The sequence below is a fragment of the Paroedura picta genome, chromosome 11, assembly GCF_049243985.1.
Source record: "Paroedura picta isolate Pp20150507F chromosome 11, Ppicta_v3.0, whole genome shotgun sequence".
NCBI classification, from domain to species: Eukaryota; Metazoa; Chordata; class Lepidosauria; order Squamata; family Gekkonidae; genus Paroedura; species Paroedura picta.
In genome coordinates this window covers 40,328,121-40,343,964 of record NC_135379.1, presented here as the reverse complement: position 1 = coordinate 40,343,964, position 15,844 = coordinate 40,328,121, and the positions used below count along the sequence as shown (strand labels likewise).

The window sequence follows — 15,844 nt, the reverse complement described above, 5'->3', positions numbered from 1 at the left end:
TTGTCCGGCCGACCCTTCGGGAGCACTCACTCCCCCACACATGCACATCCACTAGAGGTGGTGGCCGGCTGGCTAAGCAAGGTGGGGTGTGTGGTCCCACTTTACCAATGTTAAAATCTGATCACCTTAATTTAGATCTTTTTACCATCACTCCCGCTATTGTTCCCAGAGGACCAACAGAGGATACGGTTACTTACCTCCCCTTTATCCTGACTTCCTATGCCTTCTGGCACTCTGCTGTCCAGTCATCCACTATGATTGGAGCCACCAACTGTTTAAACTTGTCAAGGGGACAAGCCTTGGAGCAGCCTGGTAATGTGAGTGGAGCAGGGCCTTTAGTGATGTCCGTCAGGTAGTACATCTCAATGGTGTACTTGCTGATTTGATTGCATCCAAGAGAAGAAGAGAATTATCTTATTACCTTTGGTGAGTACTATCCAGAAATGCAACAGGGGCCTTGTTAGCAAATCCCCCCCCCCCCAAAAAAAACATGTTCTGAGATCCGTTCTCATAAGTTTTATGGAACTGTACATGGCGAATCACTGACAATATCAAAACTAATTTTTGATGTCTTCAACCCAAAAGAAGGTTTGTAGAGATTTTATTTATAGATGTCATTTTCTTGGGGGAAATTACTTAGGCCGTTTCTGCACTAGCAACTAAGTTCAGATTTGCATTTTTAAAGGGTCAACTTTTCCATCCATTTCTACATTAAAGTCCAGCTTTCCACGTGTAGACCCGAATTGCGCTCTGATTTACTGTGTGTTTTGGAAATCCCTGGTTACAGTGATTTCATCAGTGAACACAATCTAATTTGGGGCAACCCAATGGAGAAATGCGTGCATTTGGGTGTTTTCTTGTGCCTGCCATTTTGAATCATTTGTGCATGCTCCTTTCCTTGTCGCCATCCTCCATCCCCCTCCCTTCCTCTCCTTCCCTCCATCACGAAAATCTGACTTTAAAAAATAGGGTGATCGCCTCACAACACTCTACCTAGCAATAAAAAATAGCATCAGTTTTCCATGTTGTACTGCAGCAGTGTTGTCACACGAAGGGGGAGGCAATCGATGGCACAGAACAGTGGAATCAAGGGGAGCACCGAAAAGAAAGGTGCAAGCAGGCACCATATTGTGGGGGGAAAATTGGAAAGGGTAAGGGAGCAAAGCAAGATAGGAGATTGTCTCCATTGACTCAGATGTGAAAAACATATTGTGGATTTCAGCCAGGGAAATGAGGGGAGGAAAGCCCAAATGCGGAAAGCCTAGAGTCAACTCACATCCAGTGAGAGGGGAAAAAAAGAATATGTCCAATGGCTTAATCAAATAATATTCTAAATAGAAGAGTCTCTGGTATCTTTTTGTTATAATTTTCACCTGGACTCAGCCAAGGCTTTCTTCTTTCCCACCTCTTGTTGTGTTATTAGAGTCGACTCACAGCATCCAAAGGAAATCCTAAGTGAGGCTAAAACAAAGTATGCCTCCTAATGCAGAAACGGTCTCAGTCGTAAACTTTGAGAGTGTACAGATTGAGTTAGGGCCAAGGTACATATTATGTTTTCCTGGTACTCACTCTTAAGCTGTAGGGAAAGGCACAGAATAATCTGCATGCACCTCCAAACTTGGGTGAATTAGTCTGAGGAGGAGAAAGCAGCGTGGAGGAGACAGCTGCAGCCACTTCTACCTTCATGCCCTGGTGCATGCGGACCTCAACTCTTCTTATGTCTGAGTCACAGGATATACAAGCCCCCCCTCCCAATGCCTCCAAGCCATGCAGTGCAAGTGTATGATATTGCAGTCCAAGTACATACCCTCACCTGCTGTCCCAGGAAAGATACCTTTCCTGTGCCGGAAGGCTAGAATTAAAAAAAAAAATCACAACTCTTGTGGGGATTATGAATTAATCCCTTTCTTAATACATTTTGAACAGCCATCGTTCAATCTCAGCACAAAAGAAATGCAATGATGTTCCTCGTTTCTGTCAGCAGCTGACAGATGGTCAAAGGTGGCCCTTGGACTAGTTTGAGAAGGCAAGTGAGTATAAAAAGGGATTCTCCGGGAAAGCCCGGTTGCATTTTGCGTCTGAGTGAATACTTGCCCATCCGCCTCTTTGTAGAGTTCAAAAAAGTGGCAGGCAGCATAAGGAGGTAGCTTTTTATCGAATACACCCAGGGCTGATTGGAGGGCAATTATCGTGATATCATGCTGCAAAGAAGAATAAGAAATTCAAATAAAAGACTGTTTGTGTGTGTATATGGTCATGGCACCCTTTTTGTTTTCTCAAATCTCATTGGTTCAAAGGAGGTCGTAACGGGCATTCTTTCTTACAATCTTTTTGATAAGATGGTTTTCCTGCATATGTTATTTCATCAGTTCCATGTTCCTCCTGTGTCTTTGTTTCCTTTCCCACATGCTCCCTCCAGTGGATGCTTTGATTTTTGGAATGTGTTTTCAATGCACTTTGTGCTGCAATGTGCTGCAAAAGCACATTGAAAGTGCATCATCCAACGTCTGCAGAAAGCTCATTAAAAAACCAAAAAACAGGTAGGAAAGATCAAACTGCTTGCTAGAGGGAGCACAACATGTGTGTGTGTGTGTGGGGGGGGGGAACCCCCCCCACTGGACCTAGTATGCACACACAACCAACAGAAATAACATGTGGAAAAACTCAAGATGGCAGTACCAACCTAAGCTATACAGATTCCTGCTCAGGTCTATTCAATGGGGCTTACTCCTAGGAAAGTTTTCTCAGCTCTGCACTGTCGATTGTCAATAAGGGGATCAGTCTTGCAAGAATACCACAAGAATAATGGACCTGAAATGTGAAAAAATCTTTAACCATATAGATTAAAGATATTTAGGATGGTTCTGTGTACTTTTCATGATCCAGGAATTAGTGTGCAGTTGCTATATATTTGAGGTTTTTGTTCATCTGTACATCCTTTCCAAACCAGCCACATGTATGTCTGCATATCAAAGTGGGGCAATGTGTGTACATTAGCATGTAAAACATCTTCTATGTCCCTAACATAAAAAGACGAGGAGCTGTAGGTGCTCAACCTGCTTTCATTCGTATTAACAGTCTCTTACAGGCCTTGACTGGCACTAAACTTTCTCTACATCATGGAACTGCTTGCTGAGTACATAACATGTTCCGTGTTAACCACAGAAAAGAAAGCAAAAAGGCATTTCCCTCCAGTACTTACTGCTGAATACATCATCATTTTTCGGGGGTCAGAAGTGGTGGCAGCTTTTGTGATCTGGTTCAAAATCCCTTTCACAAGCAGACCTGGATGGGCAAGAGAAAGAAGACGAATGTCAGAGAGAGAAGCCACATTTCAGAACTCACTGGCGTTTCTCCCTTACCAATGATGAGGGATTTGTTTTTCAGCTAAGCATATCTGAAAAAAAGTTTTTAAATTCTAACTAAGTGAGCCTCTGGGGAAGAGGGGACTATAAATGTAATAAATCAATCAATGGGTATTTCCAATAATAACCAATGTCAAGCACAATTGTATTAGTCATTGTAGGCCTCTGAATGTAATTTTAGAGCCAATATATAAGTAACTGATCAATAAGTATAGCAAAAAGAGGCGTTATGCATTTGGTAAGACCTGTGAATAGCAGCAACTTAGCATACAGGTAATAAAAGAGCAATCTTATCTGCATCTGAAGAGTTGTGCTTCTACACATGTGAAATCACTCAGTTCTCACTCACATACAAGGACACACGGCAGGTCTCGTAGCATACGTGTTACAGGGAAACCGGCCAATGGGAGACTTGCCTCCTTGCACTCGGGCTTTCTCTTCTCTCTTGTGGTCTCCAAAGACTGCCGTTACAGCTAATTCCAGCAGGGATCTCAGCTTGTACATTGTTGCCTGGTCTGCCCAGCTTGGACCAGGTTGGTTATAGATATTCTAGTGTTAAAAAAGCGAGCTTAGTGTGATCCATGTGGGAGCTGCTAGGCATGCAAATTATTCTTGTTGGAAGTTGTGCCTTGTGTGATGACTCTTGCCTCATCCTGCAGCAGGGGGAGATTCCTGACCATAGGGTCAGTGAGATTGATAGCAACACTGAGGGCATTTCCGCACATTGATAAAAATAACATTACACCAGCTGAATGGCGTAACGCTAAATATAATCAGGCCTCCCAGCCCTTCCTCACCTTTTTGATGTCTTACTTTTCTCTGCCACCTTTTTGCCCTTCTCACCCTCCACATCGCTTGCTTGAAATGGTGGAAGAGAGCAACATGGTTTATATGTGGCTCTTTTCCGCCTGTCAATCAAGCCAGGCAGCCAGTCACCTTCATGCTTTATAAGTCCTGCAATATCTGCTATTTTTTTAAAAAATGCATTCTTCTCTGTTGCTATGCCTAGCTTGATTTAAAATTAGTTATATCCATGTGGCAAGTTCTATGAGCATTAGGATGCCACACAGTAAAGTGGTCGTGAAAGTGCTCTACCATAAAGACAGACTGGCGAAATATTAATTTACAGCGTGGGGTGTGGAAGTTAATTGAGGTCATTCCCTGGTGTGGTTGCCAGCCTCCAGGTGGTGGCTGGAGATCACCTCGGATTACAGCTGATTGTCAAGCAATAGAGGAAATGTGTACCTGGAGAAAAGGTGGACTCTGGCATTATACACTGCTCAAATTGCTTCCTTACCCAAAACTTGCCATCCTCAGACTCCAGCAACAAGTTTCCCAACCAAGAGCAGCCTACTCTATTCCCAGGCATGAAGCCCTACTACCTACTGGAGTTTCTCCTCTTCCTTTCCATTGCATGATACCCTCCTACTGTGGAGACTGGCAGAGAAAGAGAAGGCAGAGCGAGCAAGCAAGCCCTGTGCTACTTATTGCCACCCCTGTCTGCCAGTTTGCATGTACCTTCACCCTCAGAGCCACCTGTGAGTTACAGCAGGATTTGGTGTGAATGCAGAAAACAGGAAACTATCCCTGTCTGCTCACTCCGCCAGAACTGGCACTGTGGTGGGTATGTCTTTGCTCATTCCTCCTATTTTAGGGACCTCTTTCTCACAAGGGATCCCATAAAATAACAAGGAATTTGCTCCTTTCATTACTCTGGGGGAAACACATATTCCCAAACATTTTGTGATCTTATTTTTTTCCAAATGTAGCTTGTGAGGGCTGCTTTTTCAGTGGAAGAATGGCTGGAGAATTGGGGCTGTTGAATGCTTTCTTCTGCTTTTATTTAAAGTGGAGAAAATATGTGGGTACTTAGTGGGGGCTAAAATCGGAGGAGAAGGCATATTTCAGTAAGAAATTGCAGGGAGGAAAGGGATTACAGAGCCGCTCCCTTCTCCCCCTCCAAATAGCACCCTCAGCAATTGGTTTGATGATGACAGTGAAACCTTTTGAAATAGTCATGGAACTAAACACGGTTCCATCTTTGGCCTGGCCAAGAAGAAGAGCCAGTAGTCAGTCTCTCTAACACATGAACGCTTGTTGGTCACCATGAATTCTGGCCAGAGGTGATCTTTGAGCATATGCCATAGTCCTGATAAGGGCTCTTTTCATGGAAGCTGGATTAGCTATCCTGTAATAGCTAATTAAACATACCTCAACAAGTAAGGTATCATATGCATTCCAAAGCTTGTGATTGTTTACATCTAGAAGAGTTTTCACATCATATCCTAGCTGGGGTGCTATTTGACCTAAAAGTGGCTGAAAAAGAAAAAACAAAAGATCAATAGCCTGCAAATGTAAATCAACAAACAGAATGTCCCTGCATTGAGTGACATGACATGGATTACAATAAAAGATAACAAATGCCTTCAATATTGGCATTTACTGGCAATTACATGCAAAGACCCACCAACTGCCTGTGGCAAATAACCCAGTAGTTTATTCTTGTTTTTGTCATTACCATTGGGCTTTTCTGCATTCTCATTGCTTGTGTGTTCCTGTGGCTTTGTTTTCTTCTGCACATGTTTTGCACCCTCTAGTGGTTGATTCAATTTTACATAGGTTTATGTCCAGCGTGATGCAATATTTAATCGACTACTAGAGGGATCTAAACACATACAGAACAGAAAATCTGATGCTATAGATATGTCCTTCTTTGCTTTGTTTGTACATTCTATGGTTTCTCTCTGGTCATGCCTGTTTAGGTAGCCTTTGTCAGAATAAAGCCACTGGAAGGATATCTCTGCCTGCTGCCAACAGCAAATGCCCTGCCTGATAAAAAACACTTTTCCACATGGCTGGAAGTTCCTTTGTTTAAGCTCAGGAAGAGAAGGAATTCTGCCTTGCAAGAAGGAGAAGGAACCTCCTTTAGGTCTCTGATCTCTCTAACTGGCATATAGTACAGCAGGCAGGCCAGCCAAAGGGTTTGTAATATGTTTTGCTTTGTAATAACTTTATAAGCTTTTGTACTCTGCCTCATTGAGAAGACTGAAGCAGATGTATATGATGTATATTTGTGTATAAATGTTCCAGTAACAATAATTCTTTTTAAAACTCAAAGTGCTATGAGTGTGGATCTGTGCCTAATCCACAAAGGTTACCAATAACTGCAAACTTTCAAAAACTTGCTTTGCAATTCTAGGACTCTATTTTTCTAGAGGGACTTTTGGGGCTAAGCCTGGTCCAAAAATTCCAACATCAATTAAGCAGCACAGTGAAAAACCCTATGAAATAAAAACCTTTTTGGGGAAAAAAAACAGAGTAGATATTCTCACAATCTTTTTCTGAGTATTCTGGGGGATGCAAATATTATTCTGTAGCATTTGGCAAGCTACCAGTACCAGTAGCTCATGAGACTGTTGAAGGCACCCGCACTATATTATTATTATATTATGAAATAACCTTGGGAAATACATAATTGAAGAGGAAACTGGCTTATAATCTTTGGAACTTTAAAAGTAATTTCTAGAAATGAAGTGAGGCTAGTTTTCAGGTCATCCACTGAGAATGTGTTCTTTTTCTTACCATATATTTTTTCAGTTTGAGCTTGAATTCACTTGAATCCATGGTTTCCTTCAGAAGTTTAAGAAATCGTGGACATTCTAGGATAGGATAAGTTAATAGCTGAAACAAAAAATCATAAAATGCATCAAGCAAAAGAGCTCCTGTTACTATGGCCTGTTCCTAATCTATTCATGTTGTTTACAGCCATGTTTCTCCAAAAATAAAAGCAGGAAAATCCAAAAACAATCTGTGCAGTGTCTGTATTAGGGCCAACCCAATGACATACGACACTGCATAAGCTTTTGAGTTCCCAAAAAATCTTCATGATAGCAAGCATGGTATAAGAATCTATGTGGTATATTGGTTAAAGATTCACAGCCTTTAATCTAGAGAACTGGGTTTGATTCCCCAGTCTTCCACATGTAGCCAGTTGGGTGACCTTGGGCCAGTCACAATTGTCTTAGAGCTTATCTCACATAATAGTTTTCTTAGAGCTCTCTCAGCCCCACATGTCTCACAGAAGTCCTGTTTTATGGTACCCTACCTTTTCCTACCTTAATGAGCTTCAAAGCAGCATCTAATCACTTTCCTTTCCTCTCTCTACAACAGGCACCCTGTGAGATAGGTAAGGCTGAGAGAGTTCTAAGAGAACTGATAGGACCAAAGTCACTCAACTGGTTGCCTGTGGATGAATAGGGAATAAAACCCAGTTCACTAGATGAGAGGTTGCTGGTCTTAACCACTATTTAAAACCTTAAAATTAAACTCACAAAACACGACTTCAGTCACGGTCAGCTCAAAACATCTCCAGAAACCTGAGGTTCAAGCCATTTGATGTATGACTTAGGTGAGAGGGGAATGACTCAGGCCAAAGCCTGGGTGAGTGGTTAGACAGGGAGGGGGTACCGATCAGATGGTAAGAGTGCAGCCTTGGCCTCAACAACATGTCAGGTGGAAGAGCGACTTTAACTGTTGGTGGGATGTCATGGTGGAAGGACAGGATTTATCTGTGAAAATCTCACAGAAGCCTCAGAGCTTAAAACCAGTTGGATAATAATTGAGTACTCTTCTTTGAGAGTGGTAAGAGATGAAATTGTCCTAAATAATTGAGATGGCCAGGAGCTTCTTTGCAACTCATCCTCCAACTGTCTCAACTCCTGCTTGTAGCTCCCCAGTATACCAGAGGGCCAGCTTGGGGTGGGAACATAGAGGACATCGGGGTGCAATTACTTCAGTGGCCACCAAGATCCACTAGGTCATCCTGCTGGGGAGCACTGGATCCCACAGAGCATTCAGGAATACAACAGGATCCATAAGTTTCTGAGGGTGGGAATAAATGAGCCCTCTGCCTACACAGGGAAGGGGTGAGGTGCAAAGCTGGGCATTCAGAGCAAAGTGGTCTGACCATGGTACAGGATTAACTGCAATGAGACCCACAGCCAAAGATCAGACCAGAGTGTGGCCAACTTTATGGGTGGGATCAGTAATAAACTGTGAGAGCCAGAGTTTCATCATGGATGACACCTGTTCTGGGTTTTGGTTGGAGGCTGGTTGGTCACCATGGGCATTGGTCCCCCAGGATTCTAGGATTCTGGGAGTCTGGAACTCCCAAGCTGCTGCTGCTGTCAGAAGAACCGACATCTTCCAGTGTATTAGGTGGATGGTACACCAATCAGATAGCCAAGCCCCTGACTATGCTCCACTCTAGGCCAACACATTCAATAACTGGGATTGCTGGTGCAAGGAGATCCCTAAAGGAGAAAGCCTCCCAGAACAGTGTTGCAACCCTCCAGAACTGAAGTCCATGAATGATAGAGGACCGAGTTCCCTGGGGGGGGGGATTCTTTTAAGGAGACTGTGTCACCTTCTGGCACTCAGGTCTCAGTCACGCACACCAGGTCCATTTTCTGTTCTGCAAAATATGAATGCAAAACTGTGGTCTTGTTGTTTATAGAATTGGTGCTACACATTAGTGTCAGAGGTGGGGTAACATCAGTAGCCCTTCTTTCTGCATCTCTAGGGATGGGATGAAGGTTAGAAAGGGTACAAGCATCACTATGTCTCGTACCCATTCTGTTTATTCTTCCCACCTGCCAATGTTCCTCTTGCTCCATCTGTATGTCCGAATATATATGTCTGATTATATGTCTGTGGGAGAGAATCTAACTTGATGTATTGGCTGAATATCCTTTCCATTTTTCCAACTAATATTTACGAAAAGCCCCTGTGGGCAGAGTGCTGCTTGGGGTGTCTGAGCTGTGCTTGCACCCACATGGGCCAATCTGGCTTTGCTGGGTGCGACCAGATTGGGCTGGCCACTGGAGCGCTTGCCTCCAGGAGGTGCCCGTGAAGTGCCCGGCCAGCCTCGTGGCCAGAAGCTGCCTCACCACCCAGCCTTAGCTGCCGGGCCACCACACTACTCAGCAGCCATGCCAACACGAACACCTTCGAGGGACCATCCGCCTCCCAGAGCCCGTTAAGCACCTGGCCAGCCTTGCAGACAGATGCTGATTCGTCGCTGGGGACAGTGCTGCTCCGCCACCCAGCCTTACCCGCTGGACAGCCATGCCACCTAGCAGCTGCGGTGGCCTGGCTGCCTCCACAGGCGTTGTCCCTGCTTCCACCAGGGTAACACACTCAGCTGCTCCGAGCCATGATGCCCGCCAGCTTTGCCCTTGCCCTGGCTGCCAGCATGATGAGTAGTTCCAGTGCCACATGCCAGGCCACCTGCCTCTGGATGCCTCACCCCAGCTGCCTTACACCACTCCAGGTAGGCCACCAGTGGTCCCCTCCATGCGGGCACTCCGCTAAAGCCCGCTGCATTTCTGCATACAACGGGCTTTCAGACTAGTACATATGTAATAGGCATTCTTACCTGATCATTTTTACGACTCAACGTATGAACTGGAATTGGCTGCCAAGCAATGCGGTGGTTCCATATTTGTTTACCCTCTGGAGGAAAGAGGCCAGCTAAGTTGGCTTGAGCGCTCATAATGGTTCGATCTCTGTCTGTGCTTAGGACATAAATCTAGAAAGGCAAAACAGGAGTGGATCAGAGTAGTTCCCATGGGCCAGACACCAGGCAGAATCTGAGGGGGAAGTGGACATGAAGCCCATTATCATCTTTTCTTGTGATCCATTAATAAATGAGAGGGGTAGTAGCTGAAGAACAAACAATGTGGAGCTCCTGGAATATGCCTTGCTGAAAGGATTGAGATGGACCAGTCTTTTTCAACTTTTTGACTGTGGAGGAGCCCCTAAAATATTTTTCAGACCTCGAGGAGCTCCACAACTGGCCAAAGTTTGGCTTATTCCATTAAGGCAGAATATAGGGGAAAGGCTGTGGAGCCCCCAAGGAGCTCTTACAGAGCCCTGGTTGGGAATCCCTGACGTAGACAAATGGGGGACCGAAGGGTTTTTGTCATATCCCATCTCCCCGTCTGCTCTGGAAAGGTGGCTTCACGGAATAAATGGTTTGGCCTGGCACTTGGCCCACCTCTACCCCACCATTCCTGGTTTCTCTTTCATCCTGCTGTTTATGGCTGGCTAGCCTGCATCTCAATCTCCCCACCCCACCCCAGTCTTATCTTTTAGTGTCCTTGGTTTGTAAGGAGAGCTGACTGGAGCCAGCTGTGTGCAATCTAAGATTCCCACCTGCTGGATTAAAAGCCTCTTGGTGTGAACCAGTTTTCCCCGCCTGAGTCTCTTTGTCTCTATCAACACTTCTGTTCCTGTACCTGTAAATTCTGATGTGCACTGCTCTCCTTTGCAAAAAAGACTGAATGCCTTTTCACTCTATGGAGAGGACTTCCCCTGAACTAGAATCCTGGTTCCTGACAGATTTGTGATGGAGCCACTACAAAGAATGACCTGTCTGTCTCTAGTGAACAGGACCCTTCTTAGAACTGAAAGGAGAGCAGAGAGAGGGCCTATGAGTATGATCTTAAGGAATAGATAGGTGTCTATGGGAACAGCCTGGTCTTAGGCCACAGAGGGCTTTCACAGTGGTAGCCAACGATTTGAACTGTCCCTCAAAACTAATCACAACCCGGTTTAGATTCTTTATCCCTGATACGATTCCCCCCCCCCTAGGAATTTACACCAGTCACTCAGCAATCCCACAATTCCCTCTTTGCACATTGGGATCTTCTGGACAGTCATACTGGTCACCATTTAGTCACCACTGGCACAGATGTTGCATGTTCATCTGTCTGGGAGGCTGGAGTGTTTCATGTAGACACCTTACCTTTGCTGACAATATTTATAGAGGTGTTGTTGCCAGGTGAACAATTGCTTTACTCACCTCCTTTCTTTTGTATTGACTGCTTAAAAAGTTTTTGTATTTCTTCCTCAAGTATCGCCCAAGTTTGTACTGCTGCCTTATTCCTTGCTGTGGGATGGTAAGAGTGCAATAATATCATGGGTTAGAGCCTCAATTTATTTTATGGCCACTTAAAATTTTACCTGGCTGTACAATCCGTTGCAGAGTAGGGGGAAGTATTTTACATATCTTATGAGAACAATGTCAACTGCAAAGCAGTAAGAAAGTAGAGGTGAGAATTTTTGCCTGTTTGTTTGACCACCGTTGGTAAGAGAGTGCCTCGAGCCAGCATGCTGTAGTCTTTAGAGTGCTGGACTTGCATCTGGGGGACTGAGATTTCCTCTGCTGTGAAGGATTGCTGCGTGACCCTTGGCCAGTCATATGCTTTCAACCTAATCTACCTCACACGGTTGTTGTAAAGATAAAATGAAGGAAGTCTCTGTCAGTTTCCATTGGAGAGAAGAGCAGGATACAAATTAAATTATTATTATTATTTATTTAAAAATTAAATAATAATAATAATAATAGTAATAATAAATTAAAATTTTAAAAATCATATAGAGAATTGAAATCTAGATTTTGGTACCATCTTCCATATTGGCCACAAGAGAAATTGAATTGTTTTTCCCAACAATGTAAGATGGGAACTGTAGCAAGCACAGGAATTGGATGACCCTGAGAATGAATCGGATGAATTTATACCCCACTTTTTAGTACGCAAAGGAGTCTCAAAGTAGCTTACAATTGCCTATTCTTCCTCTCCCTACAACAGACACCCTCTGAGGTGTGTGGGGCTGGGAAAGGCTTTGAGAGAAATATGACTGGCCCAAAGTCACATGTGGAGGAATGGGGAATCAAACCTGGTTCTCCAGATTACAAGGCTGCTGCTTTAACCAAACTCCACCACACTGGCTTGCTGGATTAACACTTGCAGCCCATACTATAATTTATTATTAAAGAGACCCTATAGCAGCAAAATGCAGTTCAAACACAACTAAACTGTTTTTTTTTTACAGAGTACTTTAAAAATTCAGCTTTTTTTTTTTTTAAAGGTAAAGTAGGAATTAACTCCCAGGAATGCAAACATGACCTAATGCTCTCTTATTTCTGCTGTAACTAAACTGACATGGCTATCAGTGGAGCCTCAATAAATAATAAATAAATAATCACATAACGGAATGACAACACCGTTAAAGTGAATAAAATATATCTTGTGACTTTTAAGAGCAATCATCAAACCCTGGTGAGTTGTCCAGGTCCTTGTGGCCAAAGGATGTTTGCATAGATGAAGCGGGGGCTCTTTGGATAAGGCGAAATGGGACTTCTGTCGCCATGGCGGTAAACCTGGTTGAATGGATTGAAGACTGAATTAGCTTTCAGGAACTAAATAAATATAGAATTGAACAGTCCCCTGGACTTAATATCTCTGCTGGAAAGATCAACACTCCAAGCTACTAAAATAACTAACAATGGGTAATCCTAAACTGAGTTACACCTTTCTAAACCAGAGTCCTGCTGGAGAAGACTCTAGTCCCTTGGACTGCAAGGCGAATGAACCGGTCAGTCCTACAGGAGATCAGCCCTGACTGCTCCTTAGAAGGCCAGATCCTGAAGATGAAGCTCAAACACTTTGGCCACCTCATGAGAAGGAAGGACTCCCTGGAGAAGAGCCTAATGCTGGGAACGATTGAGGGCAAAAAAGATGGGGACGACAGAGAATGAGGTGGCTGGATGGAGTAACTGAAGCAGTAGGTGCAAACTTAAATGGACTCCGGGGAATGGTAGAGGACAGGAAGGCTTGGAGGATCATTGTCCAAGGGGTCCCAGTGGGTCGGAGACAACTTCACACCTAACAAAAATAGCAACAAAACCAGAGACCAGTAGCACCTTTAAGACCAACAAAGATTTATTCAAGGCGTGAGCTTTCTAGTGCAAGCACCCTTCGTCAGACTAAGAACTGACTGTGACATAGTTTACTAATGTAACAGGATTAACTTTTGCTTATATATTCCTACTGTTATGATGGTCAATTCTTAGTCTGAGGAAGAGTGCTTGCACTCGAAAGCTCACACCTTGAAGGTAGATGTTTCAAGGTAGATGTTTTCCTGTACACATGGGTGGGGTTTTTGGTTTATAGCTAGCTTGTTGGGGTTGAGGAATTGTATGGTTTTATGAATTTTACTTGTATTACATTTTATTTGTTGTTAGCTGCCATGAGACGGCAGGCCGGGAGTAGCAGCCTATAAGCATATAATGCCATACAGCCCATCTTCCAAAGCAGCCATTTTCTCCAACCTGGAGACCAGTTGTAATACCAGGAGATCTCCAGCCACCACTACATGGACACTAGCAGCTCTTTTGAGTGCAATCGATAAACAATTACTCTGCTGACAGTGGATGGACCCTCCCTGAGTATTGCTCAGCTATTTTGCAAGGGAAGGACACCATAAAAGGAAACACATCTTTCCCCTCTGGTGGGTAAACAGAACTGAATGGTTTATTGTGAAGAAAGAATAACTTGCAGCTTTAGGCATCTAGCAGGGTCATTGTCAGCAATGCCACAAAAGAGCCTCATACTTACCACTGTCACAAACTTCAGTTCCCTCCCTGCACCTGTGGCTCTTTGAAGGAGCAGAATGAAGCAGAGGCTGAGAAAGGAGAGACCCCAGCCACTGAGGCTGTGCCCCAGGTATGGCATGGACAGGAGCATCCTGATGGCAGGAGAAAAACTCTTCTGGGGAAAAGTAGCCCTTGAGGAGCACCTTTATAAAGAACAGACACAGGGGGTGGAGACTCCCTGCTGCTCCCATCGGCCCAGCCTCCTTCTCGTCATGTTTTATATGATGGGCAATCCACGTGACATTACAGCATACATTTCAGCCCAAGTCTCAGAATCATATGTCCTGTTGACTTGCTGGGGCTACTGCTGACTCCTGAGACTTCGTTCTGTGTTCTTTGGGGGTATGCTAACATATTCAGAGTCTGCTTAGAATATCATGGAATCGGCTGGCCTAAGGAGGTGGTGAGCTCCCCCTCACTGGCAGTCTTCAAGCAAAGGTTGGATACACACTTTTCTTGGATGCTTTAGGATGCTTTGGGCTGATCCTGTGTTGAGCAGCGGGTTGGACTAGATGTCCTGTATGGACCCTTCCATGATTCTATGATCATGGAATTGTCACAGATGTTTTCTCAGCCAACTCTAACTTTGGTTTTCTACATCTAGTGTCCCAAGTGGTTAAACTGAAAGATTTGGGAGCAGATTTGTTGGTAGAGTTTAAATTTGCATAGAAGCTGAGCACTTGCTGGTCAAAGAATAAATAGCTTTATTGAGAAGAGAAACAAATTTTTTTGGGGGGGGAGAGAAAGAGAGAGAGAGAGGTTTCTGACTGAGCTAATCTGAACACAAGAGGAGATTATTTTGAAAATACTAGGAAGTTCTTATCTAAGGGCAATTCCGCACTCGTCCAAAATAGCACAATGGTTACAAATTGAAATCGCTACTGTTTTGCTGTTATGCACAATGTCATTGACAATCTGCAACACTCCTGAAACCGATCCGCAAAAAGCGCTTCGTTGTGGCGCTTTCAGGGAAATCCCAAAAAGTGGATTCACCCTCCGGAAAGCGCTACACTCTTGCAACCAATCTGCAACACTAGCGGGAAAGTTCTGTGCATTACCATTGTTGCGGTTTCTGCAAAGTCCCTCCCCCTGGCTCTCTCCTCTGATCTTCCAGTGAAGCGATCCCCATTTTTTTTCTCCGAGTGAGCGGAGATCAACGCACCGGCGAGCCTTTGTTTACCCAGCGAGGCTTCCCTGGCTGCAGAGCTGTTTTAAGTCACCAAGCACGAAACAACACACAGCCCCGTTTGCTGGTTTATTTTCCCTTTATTTTTCACTGTATTTTCGGCCGAAAATCGCGCCCATGCTGGGGGGGGGGTTAATTTTTTTTTTCACTCGGGGGGAGCGTGGCAATGATGAAATGGCAGCTCAAACATCACTTGCTACCTAGATGGGTCTCTCCGTTGCAAAGAATCAACGCAGATTCGTTGCAACGTTTTTTTTTTTAACTTCCTTAAAGGGAAAGGGGCTTTTTGGGATCATGATAACGGCCGCCCATTGGCTGCTTGATGGCCAGGGGCGGGACGAGCTCGGCAATATCGCTTCCTGGCTAGTGATTTTTGCCAAGACCGGAAACCTGTGGGAAACGATAGAAACGCAACTGGATTCCACTACAAAGCCAGGTATGCATAACGACGAATTCCACAATTTAAAATGGCGTTTTTTCGTCCCGCAACCAATTTGCCACATAGATCCTGGTGCGGAATGGCCCTAAATATGGACATTACATATCCCCAATGCCTGCTACAGAGTCATACTCTTTTGAATCATGAATCATCTTGTGTATTCCAAAAATATTTGCCACTTACCTGTTACCTGAAAAACATGTCAGGAGACACATGTTACGTGGGGAATGGCTTGCGAGAGGTCAGGGAAACTTCGTGTAGTATCGAATTCCTTTTTTTAACTGGGGAATTCTCCCCTTAAGAACTCATGGCTGAGAACAGATAGTGTAATAAAATAATAAGCAGTCTTTATC

At 44.2% G+C, this 15,844-nt stretch overlaps 1 protein-coding gene across 1 annotated transcript; it reads right to left on the bottom strand.

The window, feature by feature from the left end:
* Window positions 1–217: 217 nt before the first annotated feature.
* Window positions 218–13,957, bottom strand: LOC143820833 (prostatic acid phosphatase-like). The gene is made up of 10 exons (XM_077304136.1): window positions 13,829–13,957; window positions 12,487–12,591; window positions 11,230–11,316; window positions 9,802–9,954; window positions 6,948–7,046; window positions 5,577–5,681; window positions 3,782–3,914; window positions 3,203–3,285; window positions 2,095–2,201; window positions 218–377 (listed from the first exon to the last, which is right to left on the bottom strand). Exons 1-10 carry the CDS (start codon window positions 13,955–13,957, stop codon window positions 218–220), a joined length of 1,161 nt encoding a protein of 386 aa, XP_077160251.1.
* Window positions 13,958–15,844: the final 1,887 nt, after the last annotated feature.